Source organism: Elephas maximus, chromosome 9 (assembly GCF_024166365.1).
Source record: "Elephas maximus indicus isolate mEleMax1 chromosome 9, mEleMax1 primary haplotype, whole genome shotgun sequence".
NCBI lineage: Eukaryota > Metazoa > Chordata > Mammalia > Proboscidea > Elephantidae > Elephas > Elephas maximus.
The window spans coordinates 123,950,040-123,977,545 of record NC_064827.1 but is presented as its reverse complement, the minus strand read 5'-3'; the positions used below and the strand labels follow the sequence as shown (position 1 = coordinate 123,977,545).

Sequence of the window (27,506 nt, the reverse complement as noted above, 5' to 3'; positions counted from 1 at the left end):
CTGTGCATAGATCAAGAGGCAGTCATTCGAACATAACAAGGTGAAGCTGCATGGTTTAAAGTCAGGAAAGGTGTGTGTCAGGGTTGTATCCTTTCACCATACTTATTCAATGTGTATGCGGAGCAAATAATCTGAGAATCTGGACTATATGAAGAAGATTGGGGCATCAGGATTGGAGGAAGACTTATTAACAACCTGCATTATGCAGATAACACAACCTTGCTTGCCGAAAGTGAAGAAGACTTGAAGCACTTACTGATGAAGATCAAAGACCACAGTCTTCAGTATGGATGACATCTCAGCATAAAGAAAACGAAAATCCTCACAACTGGGCCAATAAGCAACATCATTATAGACTGAGAAAATACTGAAGTTCTCAAGGATTTCATTTTACTTGGATCCACGATCAACAGCCATGGTAGCAGCAGTCAAGAAATCAAAAGATGCATTGCATTGGGCAAATCTGCTACAAAAGACCTCTTTAAAATGTTGAAAAGCAAAGACGTCACCTTGAAGAGCAAGTTGCATCTGATCGAAACCATGATGTTTTTAATTGCTTCTATGCATGTGAAAGCCGGACAATGAATAAGGAAGACTGAAGAAGAATTGACACCTTTGAATTGTGGTGTTGGTGAAGAATATTGATATATCATGGACTACCAAAAGAATAAACTGATCTGTCTTGGAAGAAGTACAATCAGAATGCTCCTAAGAAGCAAGGATGGTGAGACTGTGATTCACATACTTTGGACATGTTATCAGGAGGGATCAGCCCCTGGAGAAGGACATCATGCTGGGTAAAGTAGATGGCTAGAGAAAAAGAGCAACACCCTCAATGAGGTAGATTGACACAGTGGCTGCAACAATGGGCTCAAGCATAACAACGATTTTGAGGATGGTGCAGGATGAGACAGTATTTTGTTCTGTTGTACATATGGTCAGTATGAGTTGGAATCAACTCAACAACTGTGTAAATTTTCACTGAAAACACAATGAAATACTATTTAAACAAACATACATACTAATAAAACAAAACAAAAATGAAGTTAAAATGATAAACTCTTAGAAGGAAACATAAAAGTAAATTTTTGTGACCTTGGATTAGGCAATGGTTTCTTAAATATGACACTAAAAGTAAAAGCAAAATGAAGGAAAAAATAAAGAAGTCAAACTTCCTCAAAATTAAAAGCTTTCTGTATCAAAAGACACAGTCAAAAAAGTGAAAAAAAAAATAACCCACAGAATGGGACAAAATCATGTCTGATAAGGCTCTAATATACAGAATTTATAAAGAACTCTTAAAACTTAACATCAAAACAACAATCTACCCAATTTAAAAAATGAGTAAAGGACTTGAACAGACATTTCTCCAAAGAAGATGTACGAATAACCAGCAAGCACAGAAAATGTGTTCAATATCATTACTCATTAGAGAAATTCATGTCAAAACCACAATGAGATACCACTTCACACCCACTAGGATGGCTATAATAAAAACAAAATGACAAGTGTTGCCAAGAATGTGGAAAAATTGAAACCCTGGTAGATTGCTGGCAGAAATGTAAAATGATACAGCCACTGTGGAAAAGTTTAGTGGTTCTTCAAAAAGTTAGAAAAACATAGAATTGCCATATGACCAAGCAAATCCTCTCTTAGATATACACTCAGGATAACTGCAAACATATGTTCAAACAAACACTTGAACACAAATGTTCACAGCAGCACTGTTCACTATAGTCAGCAGACGGAGACATCTCAAATGCCCGTCGATGGATGAATGGATCATCAAAATGTGATATCCGCATACAATGGAATATTATTCAGTCAAAAAATGGAATGAAATCCTGATACACACTACAACATGAATGAGCCTTGAAAACATAATGCTACATGAAAGAAGCCAGACGCAAAGACCACACAGTATATAATTCCATTTATAGAAGTGTCCAGAATAGGGTGGTTGGGATAGAGACAGAAAACCACTTAGTGGTTGCCAGAGGGTGGGGAAAAGAGGAATGGGGAGTGATTGCTTAATGGGAGCAGGTGACCTTTTTGGGGTGATGAAAATGTTCTGGAATTGGACAGTAGTGATGGTTAACACATTATGAACATATTAAGAGTCATTAAATTGGACAATACCAGTTTGGATATTGAATTTTATGTTATATGAATTTCATCTTAATAAGGAAAAAATATTGAATGTAAAAATCTATTGTACTTTTACACATTAACAATGAAAAATCCAAATGTGAAATTAAGAAAACAATTTTATTCACAGTAGCATCAAAAAGAATAAAATATTTAGGAAAACTTATAATAAAGCAAGTGCAAGACTTATACAATGAAAACTACAAACATTGTCAAAATAAATTAAAGAAAATATAAACAAATGGAGAGACATCCTATGTTCATGGATTAGAAGACTTAATATATTGTTAAAATGGCAATACTCCCCAAATTAATCTACAGATCAAAATAATCCCTATCAAAATCATTCGTAGCTAGTTTTTTTGCAGTAACAGACAAACTGGCCCTAAAATTCATATGGAAATACAAAGTTGTAGGACTCCAACTTGCCAGTTTCAAACTTATTACAAAGCTACGGTGATCAAGGCTGTGATACTGACATAAGAACAGATATATAGATCAATGGACTAGAACTCAGAGTCCCTAACTCCATACAGTTACGGCCAGCTGATGTATGACCAGGATTCCAAGACAACTGAATGGGAGAAGAACAGTCTTTTCAACAAATGGCGCTGAGACAACTGGATAGCCATATATCAAAGAATGGAACTGGACCTCTACCTCATAACATATACAAAAATCAACTCAAAATAGATCAAAGACCTAACTGTAAGGGCTAACACTATAAAACTTTTAGAAACTTTGTGACTTTGGATTAGACATTGGTTTCTTAGGCATGATGTCAAAATCGCAAGTAACCAATGGCAAAAATAGATAAACTGAACTTGATCAAAATTAAAAATGTGTTTCAAAGAATGCTATCAAGACAGTGAAAAAATAACTCACATAATGGGAGAAAAATATTCACAAGTTATATATCTAATAAGGTCCCTGGGTGGGGCAAATGGTTTGTACTTGACTACTAACCAAAAGATTGGTGGTTTGAACCCATATGGTGGCCAAGAAAATCCTATGGAGTAGTTCTACTCTGTAACACATGGGATCTCCATGAATCAGAATCGACTCAAAGGCAATGGGTTTTGATGTGATATATCTAATAAGAACTCTTACAATGCAACACTAAGAAGACAAATAGTTTAATTTAAAAAATGGGCAAATAATTGGAGCAGACATTTCTCCAAAGCAGATATACAAATGGCCACAAATCACATGAAAAAGTGCTCAACATCATTAGTCACTAGGGCAATGCAAATCAAAACCACAGTGGGATACCACTCTACACTCACCACCGTGGCTGTAATAAAACAGATGGAAAATAACAAGTGTTACTGATGATGTGGAGAAATTGGAACCCTCATACATTGCTGGTGAAAGTGTAAATTGGTGCAGCTACTTTGGGAAACAGTCTGGCAGCTCCCCAAAAAGTTAAGCATAGTGTTACCATCTGACTCACCAATTCCACTCTTAGGTATTTTCAAATTTTCAATAGTAAATTCCATTCTTTGAATGTTCAGTTCAAGAGAATTGAAACATATGTCCACACAAAACTTGTACACAAATCTTCACAGCATCGTTATTCATAAAAGTTAAAAAAAAAAAGTGAAAATAATTCACATGTCCATCAACTAGTAAATGGATAAATAAATGTGGAATATCCATAAAATAAATATTACTCATCCCTAAAGAGAATGAAAGAAGCCCTGGTTGTGCAACGGTTAAGCACTTGGCTGCTGATGGAAAAGCTGGCAGTTGCATCCCACCAGTGGCTCCAAGGGAGAAAAGACCTGACAATCTGCTCCAGTAAAGATGACAGCCTAGGAGTTCTTATGTGGCAGTTCTGCTCTTACAAATTTTCAACTATATATTTCTAGTGAATTGTTCCTTTTCTCATTTTTCATTATTATTGCTTTGTCTGATATTAATATATAGTGCTATCATTTCTCCATGGCAACCCATATGTACAGAGGAGAACTACTCCATAAGATTTTCTTGTCTGCAATATTTACAGAAGCAAACCGTCACACCTTTAATCTATGGTGCCACTTGGTGGGTTTGAACCACCAACATTTACGTTAGTAGTTAAGGGTAAACATTGGAAACTTGGGTCAGGGTTGACTCAACAGCAATGAGCTTGCTTTTTTTTTTTTTCTTTTAATCATCTCCCCTGGAGACACATCTTTCTGGTATATGTTTTTCTCATCCTTTTGTTTTGTTGTATTTTGTAAAGAGCAAGTATATATATATATATATATATATATATATATATATATATATAAACCAAAAACCCATTGCCGTCAAGTTGATTCCGACTCATAGCGACCCTATAGGACAGAGTAGAACTGCTCCATAGAGTTTCCAAGGGGTGCCTGGGGGATTTCAACTGCCAGCCTTTTGGTTAGCAGCTGTAGCATTTAACCACTATGGCACCAGGGTTTCCATATATCTATATCTATATCTATATCTATATCTATATCTATATCTATATCTATATCTATATCTATATCTATATCTATATCTATATCTATATCTATATCTATATCTATATCTATATCTATATCTATATCTATATCTATATCTATATCTATATCTATATCTACATCTATATCTATATCTATATCTACATCTACATCTACATCTACATCTACATCTACATCTACATCTACATCTACATCTACATCTACATCTACATCTACATCTACATCTACATCTACATCTACATCTACATCTACATCTACATCTACATCTACATCTATATCTATATCTATATCTATATCTATATCTATATCTATATCTATATATATCTTAAACTGTATATTTTGTTTTGTTTGTTTTATCTCCCCATTCCTCTCTCTCCCAGTCCCTGGTAACTTCTCATCTTCTTTTGCCTCAATGGATTTGCCTACTCTAGATATCTCATATAAGGGGAATCAGACAATATTTGTCCTTTTGTGTCCTTACATATGTATTTTTTATTCAATATGAAAATATCCTTTAACTGTCAGGTTTGATCTATTTACATCTTTTATGATGCCCTGTGTTCTGTGTCCTGACACCCAGAAACTAAGACCAGTCAAAGGCAGAAACGATGCTGGTCCTTCTGGTGCCAACACCAAGGACACGGCCTCCCAGAAAGAACCTCCTGTATCAGGATTTTGGCTAATCATGACAACAAGGACAGTGCAACATGCAGAACCTATGGTGATACAGACCCATTTAGGTGACATATGGAAACATCAGACAGTTGGAGAGGAAACAGAACAACAACAACAACAACAAAATATATATATATATAACAATGAAATAGCTTTATTGTAAACTTGGCTACTGTCACTATAGTTTCAATGAAAAAATTTTTTTTCCCTCAAGATTCAAAGTGTCATCCATATGTCGGCTTCCATCTGTGGGTTTCCTGAGCCTCAGCCCATTCCCGACTAACCAGGTGTTTGCGAGCCCAGGAAGCCCCGTGTTAAACCACAGGGTGAAGATGGATTGTGTCACTGCAGAGCACATCTAGTAGGTTGTTATGTACTTAGGAGTATTTTTAAGAGGAAAGGTTATATCCAGAAGGGAAATTTTTCAAACTGTGTCTCAGCATTACTCACCGATCTTGAAGAGCAGGCATCTTGGAAGGACACTGTAAATATTGCTTAAACCGAAGCTCGAAGGCTTGTCCAATGGAGCTGATGACATCCTGGGCCAGCCCTCCACAACATTCCAGTATGTGACAAGCTGTGAGAGCAAGGAACACAAAGTCCATCAGAAACCCACGTTGACAGCACCTGGGCCCTTCTACATAAAGACCTTCCTGAGGCAGGACAGAGGGCCGAAAGGACAATGTGTCCTTCATGATATGTCTTAACTATCTATCTTTAAGCTCATCCCTGGGGAACCCCCCACAATCAAGTTTCATTATAGGGATTCATTCCTTAATAGCCTGGTCTCTCCACAACTATAGCTTCTATTTTAAAAGTTTTAAGTTCAATGCTATTGCTCTTCAATTTCTTTAGTGTTCATAAGATATCAATTCTTAATTCAGTAGGGAAAGAATTCTTAGCAAGAAACCTCCGCACAACAACAACAACAAAAAACTGATTTTAACACTAACTTAGTCCCTCTAAGGCCTCATTTACCTTAAAAAATGGACTTAAACTGGCTTTTGTCTAATGAATCTTGGTCTGTTCAATGGACTTAGAGCAAGTTGTCAACTGACATCTTAGTCATAGTAAAATGTTGATCACCACATGTGGCAATTTCAAAAAATAGGAAGGGCAACCTTTTAAAATGAATTTAGAAGGAGATTCACTCATCTGTCATTATCAATCCAGCAACATGTCACTTGCATTTAAATTAATTTGAAACTGTATTCATACTCTGAGAAGCAGCTTTTGATAAAAACTAGATGAAAATTAGGGGCGTCAGCAGGTCAGGACAAAGACCTCCACCCACAGGCATGGAGAGGCCCCCCCTAACTGCTTTACAACTGGTTGCCAGTTAGTCTGACAGGAACAAGAGCAAGGACACTGTCCTGGAGGAAAGGCCTTGAGCATGATGTAAAACAAGGCCATTAGGGAAAAGAGAGTCTAGTGGAAAAGGAACATAGGAAGCTCCCCACCTGCCCAAAAATACACCCACGGCTCCCCACCAAAGGAATCTCCACCTCCTATCCCTGTGCCCCTCCTGAGAAGTCCACAGGCCCTGTCTCCGTGACCAGCTGCAAGGTGGCTTTATTACTAATGGAGTGGAGGAGCTCTCCCAGGGGAAAATGATGAATGCACAAGCCACACTCCCCCTTCCTCCTCAGAGCAGTCACACCATAATTATATTCCAACAGGGCTTTCCTCCTGGAGCTCTTTTCATCCAGGCAGTGGGGAGGAATCTGCGTCAGGAGTTATTCCACCCAGAAGGCAGCCTCCAGGCCCCAAGTCCTCAGCCTCCTTCCCCTCCAGGCTCAGAGGGAAACGTACTTCTGGTAGACACCAGGAAAAGCACTTCTTGGGGAGATCTAGTGTAACTGTGTCGTGGCATTCAGAGAACAACACAATGCCTCGGACGTGCTGGTTCTACCTTCAGGTATGGTCAAAGGGATTGGTCTACAAGCATACAGGTGTACTAGCTGGTATTGGTATTATTGCAGCCACCACCTGGCTTCCTTACAAAGCAAGCCCACGTTACACACGTGTCACAGCTGCACAGCCTGTTAGCTGACTGGAATGGATGTGTCTCTCAAGCAAACAGGAAGCCAGAGGTGAGGCTTCAGTGAGGGAAAGCTAGAAAGAATCATCGTGCCTCTGATTTGTCCCTCCGGTTCCCAGCCACACTGCTCCGGCCCCCTCGTTCTGCTGCTCTGTGTCCCCTGCCACTCTGACACTAGTGGAGGGAACGGGCTGCTCAGGACTTTGGTGAGCCAGGACAAACACTGGGAAAGGGTCAACAAGTGTGTAGCTTATTTTTATTTTAAGGGAAAAAGCAGCAACCTAACATTTTAAAGCAGTCTCCGGGTGGTTCAAATAGGTAATATGCTCAGCAGCTAACTGAAAGGTCAGAGGTTCAAGTCCACCCAGAGGCACCTGGGAAGAAAGTCCTGGTGATCTCCTTCTGAAAAAGCAGGCATTGAGAATCTGTGGGGCGTAGCCGTGCTCTGACGCGTGGGGCTGCCACGAGTTGGAGTCAACGCAACAGCAGCTGGTTTTCGACATTTAAGACGGCTAACGAAGAACAAGATTTCTTCCGTGGGGCTGTGTGATTTCATTCCCAAGACCCATTTATCTTCTATATACCAGAGAACACTAAACCCTGAAAAGGGTTCTGTAAGTAAGTTCCCAGGACGTTCTGAAAAGCACAGGGCTCTGGGTCGAAGTGTGGTTGCCTGGTGAGGCTGGAGCCTTCCCAGTGTGGTCTACGAGTGGAGTGATGGACTGGCAGAGAGAGGGCAGAGACAAGCTGAACTTTCCGCACTGTCCCTGGCACGGTCCTTAGTGAACTGAAAAGTCATCATCTATTAGTTTGGTCTGATAATACCTTCTGTGAAATGATCTCTGAGAGGATTCGGGGAGGATGGCAGCATAAACCAACCATCATTCTGACCCTCTCCCACAAATACAACAAGAAACACAAGGAAATGGTACTCAGCTTTGAGAGAGTCTGGATTGAAGAGCAGAGGAAAGCAGTGGGGAACTGCAGACAAGCAAAAATCAAATAATCAATGAGTTGTGTAGAGTAAGAAAATTGCTTCTCCCACCAGCCTGACCCTACCCCCAGTCGTGTGGGCTACCGGCTGCTGTGAACAGAGGAAGTGGCCCCAGAAACGAAGCCTGCTTCCCTAACCACCACAGGCCCTGCCTGTACAAACAGACAGGACCACAAGCTTCTGCACTAAAATCAACCAGATAGACTTCCCTTGGGGCCCATTTGGGGTGTGCCAACACCTCCCCCACCTGGACACTGTCAGCAGCAAGTCTACTGTGAATTGCTATAAAGGACCCATTCAGTGGAGTCTGTTCTCATAGTCAAGACTCTACCTGCCTCCTTGTGTACCCCATAGCTCAGGCCTCTGAAACCAACAGGACAGACTTCCCAGGGAGTTGCCTCAGGTCTGTCTGCTCCCCCTTTTGATTGGTACTGAGGACTGCTAACTAAGAATTCTGGGTGCCGGGAAGCAGGCATCTTTAATGGAGGATATATCCACAGCCAACATAATGTGGCGGGGGGGGGGCGGTGAAGTCTTCACCCAGACACTGTCGCCTGCAAGCTGCTGTGCATTGCTACAGAGGATTCCTGTAGTAGAGCCTGATTCCATAGTCAGCACTCTATTTGCCTCCCTGTGTACCCCATAGATGTGACCTCTGAAATCAAAAGGACAAATCTCCCTGGGGCCAATTAGGGTTAACCTGCCCCCATTTCTGGTTGGCACTGAGGACTGCTAACTGAGGCTGGTGTGTGCTAGGAAGAAGAAGTTTTGAGTGGAAGCTGTACTCACAGGAAACAATCTACGGGGAGGACTCTGGCAACAATAAAGCAGACATCCCTGGGGGTCCATTTGGAGTCTGTGACAGTCCCTCCTCCAACCAGTAAATGTTGGCGGCTTGACTGATATGAACTCCTACATAAGATTCCCTACAGTGGAGCCAAGAGATGGTCACCTAAGTGGAGACCACTCCCCCATTCTCCCCAGGGCCGCTGGTGTTGTGAAACCAATAGGAGAGATCTCTTGGAAGTCTTCCTGGGCTCCTTCTGAAACAGAAGAAAGTCTGACGTGGTTTCCCTGAATGCCAACTGAAATATAAGTAGCCCTATATAAGAAAGCCTCTGGCAAAAACGGAAGCCAACACTAAGCCCTGAGGGAGCTCAGAGGGTATGGGTTTTCCGACTAAAAACGTGGTTGAAGAAACAGAACAGAAGGGAATAATAACCAGAGACAGAGGACTGTACCCCTGGTGGACAGACTGATTGTACATAATATCTCACCTGAGGGGCAGTGCCTGCTGGTGGACAGAATGACTACAGTGTGTTCTCTGGTGTGTTCAGAAAAGATTAAAAGTAGGAAAATGAGAAGTGGAAATTTCAAATCATAATTAAAACAGGGAGGGAGAAAGAGCCATCACAGAGAGGAAGAAGAAACAGCAAGAAAAAGCCAAAGGCTTTGCCAACCTAAGAATTTTTGCAGAAAGTAGTACAGGCAAAAACACCCAATACCGGGAAAAATGAGAAAGTGAACATCCTTGAAAATTCCAATGCCCCAACAAAACATCACAAGACACAGAAAGAACAGAGAAATAATGGCCCATTCAAATGAACATGACAAAGGGAGTGAAAGTGCATCAAGGAATGATCAAATAATGGGAAAAAGTGAAAGAATATAAGACAACAACAATAAACATAATTAAAGAACTAAGGGAAAACTTAGATGAAGAGCTAAAAGAAATAAAGAAAAACAATGCAAGGACAAAATGAGGATCTAAAAAAAGAGATATTGCAACTGAAAGGGACAATAACTGAAATGAGAAACTGAATAGAAGGAATTACCAACAGATTTAATCAGGCAGAAGAAAGAATCAGCAAATTAGAGGATAACATAGTTAAAATTACAGACACTGAAGATCAACAAGAGTGGAAGCTCAAGAAGGTTGAGCACAGTTTAATGGAATTATGGGATAACAATAAGAGACCTAATATACACATCATGCAAGTTCCAGAAGATGTGAGAGAGCAAGAGACAGAAACAATATCTGAAGAAATAATGACAGTAAATTTCCCCAATCTAACGAAGGACATGAATCTACAATTCCGAGAATCTCAAAGAACCCAAACAAGATAAACCCAAAGAGATCTACACTAAGACACATCATAGATTCACAAAAAGTAAAGATAGAGAGTCATGTAAGCAGTGACAGAGAAGCAGTCACATACAAAAGACCCCCAAAAAGGTTAAGTGTTGATTCTACTCAGAAACACTGGAGGCAAGAAGACAATGGAATTTAAAGTGCTGGAAGAAAAAAAAAAATGCCAACCAAGAATATTATACCACCCAGCTAAACCATCCTTCAAGAATCAGGGTGACATTAAAGCATTACCAGACAAACAGAAATTGAGAGTACATATCCACCAGACTGGCCTTATAAAAAATACAAATGGGAATTTTGGAGATGGAAGGAAAAAGACACTAGAAAGTAATTCAAAGTTATACATAAAAAGAAAGATCCCCAATAAAGGGAAATGCACAGACTAGCAATGAAGTATACATTATTGGTAATTCTAAATGTTTTGTTCTTCCTGTTTTTTAATAACAAATATATAAAAAGCAAGGATAAAATTATGTTACAGGCCACATGAAATATAAAGACATAATTAGTGATAACAACAACAAAAGGGGGGAGATGAATGGTATAAGTATAGAATTTATTGTATGTTACTGAAGTTAACTTGGTACCGACTTACCCTAGAATGTTATAAATATAAGCTATTAAATGTAATAGTCATGGTAACCACTCAGAAAATATATTAAAAAACATACACAAAAGGAAAGGAGAAGTGAACTAAAAAGACTCATTACAATACACCAACAAAACACAAAAGCAAGCCATAGTAAAGGACAAAGACAAAGAAGGCTTAAGACATGCAATAAACAAATAACAGGACAGCAGAAGTAAGTCAATTTTTACCAGGAATTACAGTGAATGTAAATGGAATAAATGCTCCAATCAAAAAGCAGAGAGTGGCAGGGTGGAATTGAAAAAAAAAAAAAAAAAGATCCAATTATATGCTGTTTACAAGACACACATCTTAAACCCAAGGATACAAATAGGTTGAAAGTCAAAGGATGGAAAAAATATTCCATCCAAATAATAACCAAAAGAGAGCTGGGGTGGTAATCTTAATATCAGACAAAGTTGACTTTAAGACAAAACTGTTAGAAGAAATAAAGATGAACATTATATAGTGATAAAAGTGTCAGTTAATCAAGAAGATTTAACAGTCATAAATACATAAGCAACCAACATCAGGGAACCTAAATATATAAAGCAAACATTGACAGAATTGAAAGAAGAAATATATACTACTACAATAATAGTTGGAGACTTGAATACACCACTTTCAATATTGGACAAAACATCTAGAAACAAGATCAACAAGAAAACAGAGGACTTGAATGACACTACAAACCAACCAGACTTAAAGGACATGTATAGAACACTCCACCCCAAAACAGTACAATACATCCTACTCCAGTGCACATGGATCATTCTCCAGAATAAATCACATGTTAGGTCAAAAAGCAAGTCCTGATAATTTAAAAAAGACTGAGATCATATAAAATATTTTCCCTGACCACAATGGAGTGAAGCCAGAAATCAATAACAGAAGAAAAAAAAAAAACCTGAAAAATACACAAACATATGTTTGAAAAAAGAAAATTACAGGTCAATATCTCATGGAAAGTAAACAACACAATATTAAACTACCAATGGGTCAAGGAAGAAATCAAAACAGAAATCACAAATTTACTAAAGTCAGATTAAAATTAAAGTACCATATACCAAAACTTATGGGTTGCAGTGAAGACAGTATTCAAAGGGAAAAGTACCGCAGTAAATGCCTATATGAAGTAGAAGAAAGATCTCAAATAAACAGCCTAATCTGACAACTGCAGGAACTAGAAAGACAAGAGCAAACTAAGCCTAAAGCTACCAGAAGGAAGGCAATAACAAAGATCAGAGCAGAAACAAATAAAATTGAAAACAGAAGAACAGGAGAGAGAAACAATAAAGCCAAAGTTGGTTCTTTGAAAAAAAACCAATAAAATTGACAAATCTTTAGCTAGACTTACAAAGAAAAGATGCAAATAACCAAAATAAAAAATAAAAGAGGAAACATTACAACTGACCAGACAGAGATAAAGAGAATTATGACAGAATATGAACAACTGTAAAACCTAGATGAAATGGACATATTCTTAGAAGCACAAAACCTACACAAACTGACTCAAGAGGAAATAGAAAGTCTCAACAGACCCATAAAAAGTGAAGAGATTGAATCAGTGATCAAAACCTCCCCAAAAAAAGTCCTGGACCACATGGCTTCCCTGGGAAATTCTACCAAACATTTAGAGAAGAATTGCCACCAGTACTGTTTAAACTTTTCCAAAAGATAGAGAAGGGAGGAATACTCCCTAATTCATTCTATGAAGCAAACATAACCCTGATACCAAAACAGGACAAAGACACCACAAAAAAAGAAAATTATAGGCCAATATCTCTTATGAATACAGATGCAAAAATCCCCAACAAAATAGCAGGGAACAGAATTCAACAGCATATTAAGAGTCATGCAGCATGACCACATGGGATTTATCCCAGGAATGCAAAGATGGTTCAACATAAGAAAATCAATTAACAAATAGAACAAAGGAAAAAAAAAAACACATGATCATCTCTATGGATATAGAAAAAGCATTTGATAAAATCCAACATCCTTTCTTGATGAAAACCCTAAAGAAGATTGGACCAGAAGGGAAATTCCTCAATATGATTCTGGGCATATATGAAAACCCAACAGTCAACGTACTTAATGGAGAAAGACAGAGAGCTTTCACCTTGAAATCAGGAACAAGACATAGGTGCCTGCTCTCACCTGTTCTCTTCAATATTGTATTAGAAGTCCTAGCCAGAGCAGTAAGACAAGAAAAAGAAATAAAAGGTGTCCAGATTGGGGAAGAAGAAGTAAATTTTTCCCTATTCATGGATGACATGATCCTAAATATAGAAAATCCTGAAGAGTTCGCAAGGAAACTTCTAGAGCTAACAGAGGAATTTAGCAAAGTTGTAGGGTACAAGGTCAACAAACAAAAATCAGTTGGGTTTATATACACCAGCAATGAGAAATCTGAAAGGAAGATTAGGGAAACAATTCCATTTACAATAGCATCTAAGAGAGCAAGATACTTAGGAATTAATCTGACCAGAGACGTGAAGGACCTATACAATGAAAACTATAAAAACGGTGCTGAAAGTCATTAAAGAAGACTTAAATAAATGGAAAGATGTTCCATGTTTATGGATTGGAAGATTTAATGTGGTTAACATGTCAGTACTACTCAAATAGATCTATAGATTCAATGCACTCCTGATTGAAATTCCAACAGCCTTCTTTACAGAAAGAGAAAACCCAATCCTCAACTTTATATGAAATGACAAGAGGTCCCAAATAGCAAAAGCAATTTGAAAGAGAAGAGCAAAGTAGGAAGACTCACATTTCTTGATTTTAAAACACACTACATAGCTACAGTAATCAAAACAGCCTAGTACTCGTATGAAAATAGACACATAGATTAATGGAGTAGAACCGAGAGTCCAGAAATAAACCCACACATCTATGATTTATAGGGTCTCTATGAGTCAGAGTCAACTCGAAGGAAATGAGTTTGGTTTGGGTTTTGGTAACCATGGTCAAATGATTTTTTACAAGGTGCTAGGTCTATTCAATGGAGAAAGAAAAGTCTCTTCACTAAATTGTGTTGGGAAAATTGGATTTCTCAGTGCAAAAAAATGAAATACAACCTATGCCTCACACTATCTAAATAAAAAATTCCAAATGGATTAAGGACATAGATGTGCAAACTAAACCATAAAATTCTTAGAAAAAAAAGCAGGGGCAATGCTGTCAAGCCTAGCTTTTCAACAATGGATTATCTAATATAACAACAAAAGCACAAATAGCAAAAAGCAAAATAAAATAAAGGGGAACTCATAAAAATTTAAAAAATTTGTCCATCAAAAGACTTTACCAAAAAATTTGAAGGACAAGCTACTTAGGAGGACAACATCTTCAGAAACCATATATCTGATAAGAACCTAGTAACTAAAATACACATAAAACTCTGGGTGGGGGGAGGGAGGATGGAAAAACACTAAATAGACAATAGATAAGTGATAACTTTGGTGAAGGGTAAGAGAGTACACAATATTGGGGAAGCCAGCACAACTTGTACAAGGCAAGGTCATGGATGCTCCATAGATACATTCAAACTCCCTGAGGGGCCAAATTACTGGACTGAGGGCTGTGGGAACCATGGTCTCAGGGAACTTCTAGCTCAACTGGCATAATGTAGTTTATAAAGAAAATGTTCTACATTCTACTTTTCGGTAAGTAGCATCTGGGGTCTTAAAAGCTTGCGAGCGGCCATCTAAGATACTCCACTGGTCTCACCTCATCTGGAGCAGGGGAGAATGAAGAAAACCAAAGACACAAGGGAAAAGTTGGTACAAAGGACTGATGGACCACAACTACCACAGCCTACACCAGACTGAGTCCAGCATAACTAGATTGTACCTAGCTACCACTACCAACTGATCCGACAGGGATCACAATAGAGGGTCCCGGACAGAGCTGGATAAAAATGTAGAACAAAGTTCTAACTCACACATACAAAAAAGACCAGACTTACTGGTCTGACAGAGACTGGAGAAACCCCGAGAGTATGGCCCACCAACATGCTTTTAGCTCGGTAATGAAGTCACTTCTGAGTTTCATACTTCAACCAAAGATTAGGCAGGCTCGTAAAACAAAACCAGACTAAATGGGCATACCAGTCCAGGGGCAAGAATGAGAAGGCAGGAGGGGACAGGATAGCTGGTATTGGGGAACCTAAGGTCAAGAAGGGGAGGGTGTTGGCATGTCATGGGATTGGCAGCCAATGTTACAAAACAACATGAGTATTAATTGTTTAATGAGAAGCTAGTTTGTTCTCTAAACCTTCATCTAAAGTACAGTAAAAACTAAAATATATATAAAACTTCAACAACTTAACAACAAATAAGCATAAAATAGTCAAATGACTTGAATAGACATTTCATCAAAGAGGACATTCAAACGGCCACAAAACACATGAAAAGATGTTCAGCATCATTAGCCATCAGAGATTTGTAAATCAAAACCACAATGAGATACAATTTCACTTCCGCTAGGGCGGTTAGGGTCACGATGAGTCGGAGCTGACTTGACGGCATACAACAACAAGGATAGTTAAGATAAAAAAAAAAAAAATGTTGGCAAGGACATGGGAAAATTGGAACCCTTACCCATTGTGGGTGGGAATGCAAAATGGTACAGCTGTTGTGGAAAACATTGTGGCAGTTCCTTAAAAAACTAAAACACAGAACTATCATATGACCCAGCAATTCCACTCCTACGTATATACCCAAAAGATTTAAAAGTAGAGATTCAGAGATTTGTAGATAGATGTTCATTGCAGCACTATTCACAATAACCTAAAAGTGGAAGAACCTAAATGCCCATCAGCAGATGAATGGATAGACAAAATGTGGTACAACATACTATGGAAGACTACTCAGCCAGTAGGAGAAATGAAGCCTTGATACATGCTACAGTGTGGGTAGAGATGGAAGAGCTTATGACGAGTGAAATAAGTCAATTACAAAAGTCAAATATTGTATGACCTCACTTACATAAAAAGACAAGAAAAGGCAAATATATAGAGACCAAAGTTTATTAGCGGTTACCAGTGGTGGAAGGGAAGGGAAAGAGGAGTTCACAGTGATGGCAAAATCACATTGATTGATTAAGGGTAGGGTTCCACAGATTATCATTGCAGTTGCTGTCAATAAGTTGTAACCTGTTAAAAGTTGAATTGGCAAAAGTGTGATTGATATATTTGCTGCAACAACAAGAAAAGAAAGAAAGAGTAGCTGCTGAGGCTGCTATATATAACCGAAAACCTCATGGGATTTGTTTTCTTGGTTTGGAGGTTTAGGGTCATAGTTTCATGGGACATCTCAGTTAATTGGCCTAATAACATGTTTCATGCCTCTCTTCCACTATTTCGATGTGCAGTGCCTGGGGCCTAAAAGCATGCAAGTGGCCATCTGAGGCACAATAATTGGTCTCTATTCATTTTTTTTTTTTTTAATTCATCCAGAAGAAACCCTGGCTTAGTGGATAAGAGCTACGACTACTAACCAAAAGGTCGGCAGTTTGAATCCACAGGTGCTCCTCGGAAACTCTGTGGGGCAGTTCTGTTCTGTCCTATAGGGTCGCTATGAGTCGGAATCAACTCGATGGCAATGGGTTTGTTTTTTTGTTTGTTTGTTTTTGGTATTCACCTGGAGCAACAGAAGGAGAGCCAGGAATAGGAGGAGGATATGGAATGTGTGGCTAATTGCTTCCCCGAACAACTGCCTCCCTTGCCACGAAATCAGAAGAACTAGAAGGTGCCCGGCTACCATTACTAAACATTTTGATCAACGATTCTATAGAAGAATCCTGATCAAAAGGGGAAAAATGCAGAACAGAATTTCAAAGTCTCATGGACTTCAGGCTTCCTGGATCCATGAAGTTTGGATGAACCTCTGAAACTGCTGCTGTGAGATAATCTTTAAAACTTAAACCAAAAAATACCCTCTGAAGCCCTCTTGAAACCAAACAATAGTCTAGGTTTACAAACAAAAATGTCTCCCTTAAGCATTATATTCTTTTAAGGACTATCTATATGGAATCAAACAACAGCAACTAGAAAGATTGGACAGGAATCTTAGTGGACAGTGAATTTATGTTAATAGAGGAGGAACAAATCAGAAAATAAAGGTGAGAATGCTCACACAACTCAACGAATGTAATCAATGTCACTAAATGGTATATGTTGAATTGGCATATGTTTTGCCGTGTATTTCTCAACAGCAACAAAATAAATAAAATTATATTCAAAAAAAGAAGTGCAATTTGGTTTCCATGGTAAACCTTCCAACTCCTAATGGCAGTACAATAGATAAGTGGTAACTTTCGTGAAGGGTAAGACAGTATACAACACTGAGGAAGCTAGCATAACCTGTCTAAGGCAGTGTCATGGGATCTCCATAGACGCATCCAAACTCATGGGACTACAAAGTGTTTTGAAAACAGAAAATCTCAGTGGACAAGGAAATATTTCTGGAGTACGGTAAGCAACTTATGTTTTAACTAGGCATGTTTGAATTATTGAAAGAAAGGTGCCACCCAAGTTCAGCATAAAGCTATAGGTTTTACCATTAAAAAATGTATATAGTTTTTACCATTGCCCTTTAGTAAATGTTTCCTTCGATCTTTGCAGAGTTGTAGGCTCATTTTCAGCAATTAGAATAATTACCCTGATATATTACAAACACATAACTTACCATAAAAGAGGACGGATTTTGATGGAAAACTCTCAGGAGGTAGCAACTTTGGTACTATTCCAAGTTCTTAATAAATGAGGGTAACTCTTGAGACTCATGCACTTGGAACACTGGTCAGAGTCAATGGTAGTGTTCCCACACAGGCAAATACCATTTCTGAGAAACCCACATTACACACCCCCCAACACAAATTTAAGCAAGCAATAAGCTGCCTGAAATCCTCTCAGGAGCAAGGTGAGGGTCAACTCAGCAAATAAATAAGCAGGGGAACGCAGGAAGCCTTTCCCACCAGCAGAAAGTTAGAATAGAGAATCAAAGACAACTCTTTGAGTAAAGAAATAACTGAAGAGAAGTGTTGGTGGCTGTTTAGTGATAAGGAAAGTTGGAGGTAACTAAACCGTAATACACGCTATCACTTTATTTTGTAATGTCAGCAGGAAAGCTGAGCAACAAAGGTACGTGCACTGGGACTAAAGCAGAGATGAGAGAGGCTGAGGTGGCCCCAGCTCTCCCCTTTCTAGTTAATCAGCTTCAGATCCCTCATCAGCTGAGCGAGCACAATCATGCCCACCATGCTAGGAGAGTGAAAATGCAGAGAAAGTGCTTACTCTGGCGGCTGGCACACAGTAGGTGCTTTGTGTAGTTATTATCTGGTCACCCAAAGAGCGGTGGGAAGGACTGTGATTTCAGGTGCACCATGAGCAGCGTAAAGATGTCCTCTCAATCCAAAATCAGACACGGGGTTTGCTGAGAAAATGGCAGATATGGGGACAATACTGCCGCTAGTTAAAACCAAGAACCTTGATGTTTTATTTCCTTACTTTGTCAGGCTTCTAAGATTCATACGTAAGTAAACACTACCTCATTAAAAAAAAAAAAAAAGCCTCTAATACGGTCCAGAAGCTCACTCTGAATCCCCAGTTAACCCTGGACTTTGCCTGTCTCTGTGTACCTGTGTTCTCACCTGAGGTCTACTCTGTATTTTAACCTGGCCTGAGTGATTTGGAGGGAACATGACAAATTATGAGGCCTTCCCTAAAATGTGGTCGTTGGTGCTTCTCGGCTCAGTGGTAACCTCTCCACAGAGGAAGCTACAGAGCCAAAAGCATCACAATTGAGAGAAATGTATAGAATGTAAACACACAAAATCAAGACTGAAAATGATTTTGTAAAATCTAAACAGTGGCCCCAGACAAAAAAATGGGGGACAAAATGGGGTTCCCTCCAGTTTGCTGGTGCCTCCAGTGGTCTGAAGGGGACCTTGCTGGCTGACTTTTTTTTCCTTGCTTATCAGCTGTCTTTGAGTTCATTCCGACTCCTGGTGACCCCATGTGTGTCAGGGTATAAACTGCACTCTGTACGGTTTTTAATAGATGATTTTTCAGAAGTAGATCACCAGCCCTTTCTTCTGAGGCACCTCTGGGTGGACTTGAACCTCCAACCTTTTGGTTAGCACCTAGAGGGTTAACTGTTTTTCACTCCCACCCCCACCCCAGTGATTCCCTCTGTCTTCCTTAGCCCTGCCCTACACACATGCTGAATCCTCTCTCTCCAGGAGATCTAGCCCAAGGCTGCCCTAGAGTTGCCAGCTCAGCTCTGGCCTAAGTGAGGAGCATTTCATCAGCCCACACTACAAAGTACACCATACACCTGAGATGGGCCACTTCAGAGCAACACCTAACTTATGAATGAGAGATGGCCCTTGTGTTCACGCAGGAGAGAACAGGGGCCAGCACACGCTTCCTTCCTGTGAGAGCCTTTGCAGGACAAACCTGGAGTCTTCCAGTCTCTGAAGAATGGTAAATGCCTGTGGACCAGAAAGCAGTGCCCAGCTACACCCTGATTGTTCAAAACACCAAGTTATCATTTCTTCGTTTCTCCTGATATGTCCTGGGGCTAGTGGCTCCACCTCTCCATCAGCCCTCAAGGCTGCCCCTGTCCATCTGCCAGCTAAATGTACTATGGGAGGCTAAGGCCCCTCAAGTCAAACTGGTGAGAGGCTTGGCCATCTGGGCACGCTCTCTCACTGTGATAGCTACTCTGTTAGTCAGGATAGGCAAGTTATACTGCGGTAACAAACACTCCCAAGACCTCAGAGTCCCACAGGTCTGCTTTTGCTCACTTCTTTCTGGGCAGCTTTCTGAGGGAGCTGTCCTCTGTGTGGTGACTCAGTGGTACAGGCAGCTTAGATCTTTTGGCCCTGAATCTCAGCTTAAGGCTTCCTCCTCAATTGCAGGGGAGAGCAAAAAAGCAGGGCCTGCCCCAGACCTAATGCTTCATCCATTCTGCTCCTGGCCCATTGCACAGAGCTGTCACTTGGCCCTTCCCACACACAAGGCACTGGGAAGTACAGTCTTTGCCAGCTTGAAGGAACAGGAAAACTGGCCATCAGGGGCACGGCATTGTCCAGCACACCTACTAACCCCCAGAATTCTTTACTCCTCTAATCAGAGGTTTTCAAGTCTTCCACGCAACTTCATCAGTAAAGACGCTTTGAGCACGTGTCCCATCTGTGTGCCTATTTGTTGATAAATTAGAAACAAGTACTTTGATTTTAATTTATTATATCTATTATAAAATATCTAAAAAACGACATTAAAAAGGCTACAACAAAGATAAAATAAACAGGAGTGTAAGCTGCCTTGTTAGTCCTGCAAGCCTCACATTTACCATCTCAAGGTACAACACAAGCCTGGGGAGAGGTTCATCGTTAATAACGATGGTTAACATCCATCTTTCAAATACATTTCTTAATCATTTTGAACTTGGAAGTGTTGATTTCTTATCATAACTCATTAGATTATCTTTTTTTTTTTACTTTAAAATATGGTTTTTGAAATGTTTAAATTGCAAGTAAATGTGTGAATAAACCTTTCCTTTTCCTTGCGGTTTGCTTGAGCTGCAATTATTAGTATAATTCCTAACTTACAGCTTTTCTATGAGGGTTAGTCCAGTTAATATGATGGAAATTCACTTCACCGAACCACTTAACTTTGATTCTTCAACACAAGAGACTGAGAGCACCCTAGGGCCTGAGAGCCCCCCTCCCCCACCTCGGGCCTGAGAGCCACCCCAGGGCCTGAGAGCACCCCAGGGCCTGGGAGCACCCTGCAGCCAGCCCACTTCTCCCCAGGCCCTACATGGTAGGTGACCAGCTGACACACAGAAAGAGTATCACTGACTCACTGTGAACTTCATATACTAACCAGCACCGACCAGTTTTCATGGAGTCAATCCTGACTCCTGGTGACCCCATGTATGTCAAAGTAGAACTGTGCTCCGTAGGGTTTTCAATGGCTGCTTTTCTAAAGGTCTTCCTCCAAGGCATCTCTGGGTGGACTTGAACTTCCAACTTCCAACTTTTCACTTAGTTACAGAGCACTTTAAATATTTATACCACCCCCAAACCTGCTGCTGTCTTGTTGATTCTGACTCATAGCAACCCTATAGGACAGAGTAGAACTGCCCCATAGGGTTTCCAAGGAACAGCTGGTAGATTCAAACTGCCAACCTTTTTAATTAGCAGCTGAACTCTTAACTACTGTGCCACCAGGGATCCTTGCACCACCCAGACACTCCAATTTTATACACTAGTTGTAAAAATGATAGGGAGGCAGTCTTTGACCTCCTCTAAATTCACAAGGGGAAAGGAGAATCAAGACCAAAAGCCTAAGGATGATTCCCAGCAGTCAGAGGTCTGACATGCCTTCTCTCTCCACCATCTTTACCAACTCTGACACCAACTGTCCCTCGCATAGCACTCTCTACTTCTCTGCTGGGTTCAATAATTCACTGCAATGAGCACACAGAACTCACAGACCATACTCATGATTATGGAGTTTATTAGGGAAGTAACAGGTTACAATTCAGGCTCAAGAACACTCAAGGATACAGTTCTTCCATCAGGACAGCCTCTTCTCAGCCATGCTCACAGACACACCTTTCCCTGGCCCTAGGATTCTGCCCAGGGGCACTCGGCTTTCTATCTTCATGGGCCAGGAAGCCCTATGTGTCATCTCATGCTCCCAGGTCTCTGCTGCCGAGGCTCTACTGCCGGGTTTCTCCTGCTACCACTTCACAGCATCTTCAGGGTTACAGCTCATTCTTTCTCGGTCTTTAGATTGCAGGAAATTCTCAGGTTGAGGATCCCAGATCCAAAGGACATGGTGGCTTCTAGCTGTTCTTCCTTAGTGGCAATGCAATCTTCTCTTTCCCAATTCCAGGTTGGCTCTTCGAAGCCCAGCAGGATGGCAAAATGGACCAATCCCCTTGGTAGGCCACAATCACCCTATCACACAGTCCGGCCAATCACTTCGGTGGAAGTTACAAAACTGTGGCTAGAATGGCCATACATAGTGATCTATGGCACCACACTAGTATAGCTTATTGCCTTCTTTCATTTCAGATTGAAAATAACCACAAAGGGCAGTCTCGATATCTGCTCCCCACCACAACAGACTGTCCTCCATGTCCTCCAGGACAAGCTACCACCCTCAGTGACCTGTTTTAAATGATGAGGTGTGATACCAGTGAGTAAGGGAAGAAACTTGTCAGAATTTGTATTTCCCCCTTTCAACTGGCCATACCCCTCCCCACCTCCCCCAGCACAGTCTTCCCAGAGATGCAGGTTAGAGATGGTCCCATCTGACCTCCTCAAGGGGAGCCCAGCTCCTAAGGAGTCCCTTCTTGAGCTCTCCCTCCGCTACAGTATCTAGACACAACAGATATTCCAAGAGTTCAAGTTCACAGCCACTTCCTATATAGAATCACGAAAACACCCAGAGTCATTACTCAAGTCAGAAAAAATCCTTCCAAGAAAAGAATGCTACCTTTTCACCTTCCGCGGTGAGGTGGTAACCTTCGCGTCTTAATACTAATGCTGAAACTCATGCAGCATTCTTACAGAGAAACTGAGACTCCTCCAGCTCAGGACGCAGGTACCAGCAAGTCCTAGCCTGTTTATTGAATGTACCCACACTTGCCAAATTTCTCCAGGTTTTTCGATCAGAAACAGATAAGAACTCCAAGATTCAGCTATTATGCTACTAATTAAGAACTCTTTAAAATGTGTCATAGTCCCAGATGTGCAAATGAAAACTGTCATGAAATAGCATTTCACACCTATCAGATGAGCAGAAACTCGAAAGTCTGAAAATGCCAAGTGTTGAAGGAGATGTGAACAAAAACGGTCCTCCTGTACTACTCGTGGAATTATAACGTGAAATGCCCATTACAGAAAAGTGGAATGTGCCCAAAGATGCAGCAAGTCAGCCTCAAGGTGTACACCCTAGGAAATTCTTGCACATGAACACAAAGTGTGTGAAAGTATTTACTAAGACCTAATTCAACAGACATTGAGCCATTATCCCTGGGATCTGGAGATAGAGCAAGAAACAAAACAGAGTCCCTGCTCTCACAGAAAATAAAGAAATAAAAATATACCGTGAAAACCCACTGCCGTTGAGCCGATTCCGACTCATAGCGACCCTACAGGGCATATACCGTGAAGGCAATAAAATTAAAAAGGGGGGCAGTGGAGGAGGAGGATGGTATAGGGTGACACTTTATACAGGGTCATCAGGGAAGGCTACCCTGAGAAGGGACCACTGGAGAAGAAGCATGAAGGAAGTCAGGTGGTGAACCACGGGAAGGTCTCAGGCACAGGGCCCAGCAAGTGCAAAGGACCTGAGGCAGCAGCTTGCTAGGTATGTTGAAGGGAGAGCCAGGAGGCCAGTGTGGCTGGAGTGGAGGGGAGGGAACGTAACAGGAAGTGAGATGGGGGATGCAACAGGCATGACATCAGGTGGGACTCGTGGGTATGGTATGACTCCGGATCACTCACGTTTTACTCTGAGTGAGCAGAGAAGGGACATAACCACACCAACATTGTAGAAGGATGTTCTGGCTGCCATGTGGAGAACAGACATTAGAGGGCAAGGGTGGCCCAGAGAGACATATTTTGTGGCTATTACAGTATCAATTATGATAGCCTGGGCTAGGAGGGTGGCAGGGGGTGGTAGGACATGGTGAAGCCAAAAGGCTTTGCCAACAGCTTGCAGATGAAGGAGATAAAGATGGAAGTCAGAAAGGAGGTGCTGCTTACTGAGCCTAACAAGTGCCATGGAGGGAGAAGAATGAAGAGTTAGATTGGCAGCTTCATCAATGGGAAGCAGCTGTGAGACTCTGAGTGGAGACACGGAGCAGGCTTCCAGGAAGAGGCCTGGGCTCGAAAGATACATCCATGAATCTTCAGCACAGCGATATTAAAAGCCAAGAGCCTGGCTGTTTATAAAACCACCTACCACAATAGCCAAATATGGGGAACAAGCTACACTCCCACCCAAGGGAAGACACATGGGCTCAGCGTGGGATGACACGTGGTGGAGCACTATGCTGCAGGGAACATGTGCTGTAGAGCTGAGTGAACCGATGGGGATTCATCTCACAAAGACAGTGTTGAGTGAGGGAAAGCAACCTAAAAAAGATACATACAGTAAGAAAGCAGTTATGTAGATTTTAAAATATGAAAAATTCTGTTTTGTATTTTTCAGCAATATATGCCCATGAATAGAAGAAAGGAGACACGCACAGAACTGATAATCACCAAATCTGGGTTGCGATTTTCTCAGAGCAGAGGGAGAGGGATGCAATTGGAAAGGAATACACACAGGACTAAAATGATCTTTGTAATATTTTGTTTCTTAACTTGGACAGTGGGTACACAATATTCTTACATTATTCTCTAGCCTGTATCCTTCGTATGTCTGAAACATTTTTACTAAAAATGGGAAAATTTCAAATCAGATGATCACTTGTATTAACCAGATATCAATCATTTTTTCATCATTCTATTCTTAATTACCGAGCTCCGGACACTGCTCTAGATGCTGAAGTTACACCTATAAACAACAACCAAAAAAGTAGCAACTTTTAACAACTTGCTTTTTACTGGAAGGGCCAATAATATATTTTATCATCTTAATCCAGCTATGTATAAATTAATCTTCTGCCACAATGTCACTAGATGGAGTTTAAGCCCCTGGTTTTAAAAGTGAATAAATAAAGCATTTCTTCCACTCATTACAAGGAGTCCTGGTAGCACAGTTGTTAAGAGCTCTGCTCTTAACTGAAAGGTCGGCAGTTCAAAACCACCAGCCATTTCTCCAGGAGAAAGATGTGGCAATCTCCTTCCGTAAAGATTTGCAGCCTCGGAAACCCTACAGAGCCGTTCTACCCTGTCCAATAGGATCACAAGGAGTTGGAATCAACTCAATGGCAATGTGTTTCCACCCCTTATACAGATGAAGCTTTGCTTACAGGGGAAAGAAATGTCAGAGGCAATGCTGAATTATCTTCCACCAGCGAGTTCATTATATTCAAGCCTCCCCCAGTAAGTCACCTCTTGTAGCTACAACCGTCTGTTAAGACCAAACCCAAAAACCCGTTGTGGTTGAGTCAATTCCGACTCATAGCAACCCTATAAGACAGGGCAGAACTGCCTTATATAGTTTCCAAGGAGCACCTGGTAGGTTCGAACTGCTGACTGTTTGGTTGGCAGCCAAGCTCTTAACCACTAAGCCACTAGGACTCCTAGAAGGTGGCTGTTGATATATGTAGAGATGCACTTGATATATGTAGAGATAAGAGCTTGGCTGCTAACCAAGTGGTCAGCAGTTCAAATCCTCCGTCCATTCCTTGGAAACCCTATGGGGCAGTTCTACTTTGCCCTATAGGGTTGCTTTGAGTCAGAATTGGCTCAACAGATTTGGGTCTTTGTTTTGTTTTGTTTTTAGGCATCTTATGGAAGCCCTAGTGACACAATGGTTAAGCACTCAGCTGCTAACCGAAAGGTCAGTGGTTCAAACCTACCAGCCACACTGCAGAAGAAAAGACCTGTCTGCTCCCATAAAGAAGACAGCCTAGGAAACCCTATGGGGCGGATCTATGTTATAGCACACAGAAACAACAACAACAGGCAGCCTATTGGTCTCAGCTTTAAACTGTCCTCACTGGCTTCATTAAACGTCACTCATTTTGTGACCCTTATCTCCTTCGGATGATGGTGCTACTTACCATACAACCAACTCGCTGGACTGACCTCATCTTATATGCAGATCTTCAGACTGTGGTTACAGTACTTCTGGCACATTAAGATGAAGTACTGAGTCCAAAGAAGGGAAAAATCAATCTTAATATAATAGTCTAAGTTGGCAGACCAAGTAGAAATTTTATTTTGCAAGTTGATGTCCAAGTGTCCGGTCCCCTACCCTCACCAAAAAGAAGTTGAGTGGGCATGAAGGGTAGGAAATTACCCTGCTTATGCCCACCCTTGGGTATCCCTATTCCTGCTCCTCCCTATGGCAGGGGCCAATGAGCTCATATCTTCTGGCAGAATAAATAGACCCTCCTTTGAGGTACCAGTCTACTTCCCAGATGATGGCCCTTCAAGTCATAGGCAGGCAAATTACAGCCCGTAGTGGAATGAACAATCTTAAGCAAAGGATTCTTCCCCCAACTGCTGTGTTGCCCACCCTTCTGCAGAATCTTCCTCTTGGGGCATGATGACTGAGATAAAAATTATTCAGAAGGGTAGGAAAGGCAAAAGGTTGGGAAGATAAAATATAAAAGCAAAATTTTTCTTGCAAGAGGCCACAGTATATGAGCAATGATGATTAACATTACAAGACCCAGCATTTCCTTGGCCACAAGAATCCCCTTTTGCCCAGTAATAATTACAAGTCACCATGAAATCAATTTGATCAAACACAAGTAAATAAAGCCTGATGACAAAGCATGGGTGTGTCGCTGCCAACCTAACCAGGGTCTGGAGAGCAATAGTCCTGAGCAAAGAACCTCTGAACACATTAAGCACATAAAGACATGTGAAGTAACCAATTACACAACTTAGGGACACCAACTGTTAAGCCTGGAAGCCCTCCTTGGGAATCAGTACAGACGGGGCCATTTTTTCCTACTATAAGCCCTACAGAGAGACATGGAAGTGGCTCCAGGCACACTGTTCCTCTCGGCTATTACTGTTTGGACACTTGGGCAAGCTTAACGTGCTCCGCATACCCACCCACCCCACACTCATGTACCCAATAAAAGATGTTAAAGATGTCTCCAGAGTGGACTTCAGACAGAGTTCTGCTCTGGTGCTGTGTTCAGATCAGATCATTGAACCCTTGGACCTCTCACCCAGGACTTCAGCTCCTTTAAATAATTTGGGCTAGACCAACACTCCACTCTCCTCCCCCTGTCAGTGCCCTATAGTCACTAGGACTTTAGGCCCCCTGGCCCCACTGGGGGCTCTACAGGAGCTCAGGGACCCAAAAGCAACCACCAGAAGCTGAAAAAGCTAATTGGAAACAGTGTAGACAGCTGGTTCACCCAGCTGGGCTTTGGAGACACCCAGGCATCCACTTAGTCTCTCCTCAGTCTCTTGCCCAAAATTAAGTCTGTAAGTCTGTAAGACTGTATATCATGGAGGGGAAATCTCAAAAGTCTTCTCCACAATTTTTGGTGAGGATGCTTCAGCCCTCATATGGAGCAAGTACATCAACTTGCTCCCAGAAATTTAAAAAACTGACCTTCTAATAATGTCTATATAAAAAGGGTATTATAGAAAATTAACTCAAATATTTTAAAAGTCTAGTTCATAACCAGAGTGAGATACGCTTTCACTCTCACTAGGAT

At 40.9% G+C, this 27,506-nt stretch overlaps 1 protein-coding gene across 1 annotated transcript in view; it reads right to left on the bottom strand.

Annotated features, from left to right (window-relative positions):
- The window catches only part of SHC3 (SHC adaptor protein 3), a 292,272-nt gene that overhangs the window by 54,592 nt on the left and 210,174 nt on the right, over positions 1-27,506 (bottom strand). Inside the window, exon 7 of the mRNA XM_049895033.1 lies at positions 5,751-5,877. Coding sequence (XP_049750990.1) covers positions 5,751-5,877 — 127 coding nt within the window. The remainder of the gene's footprint in view (positions 1-5,750; positions 5,878-27,506) is intronic.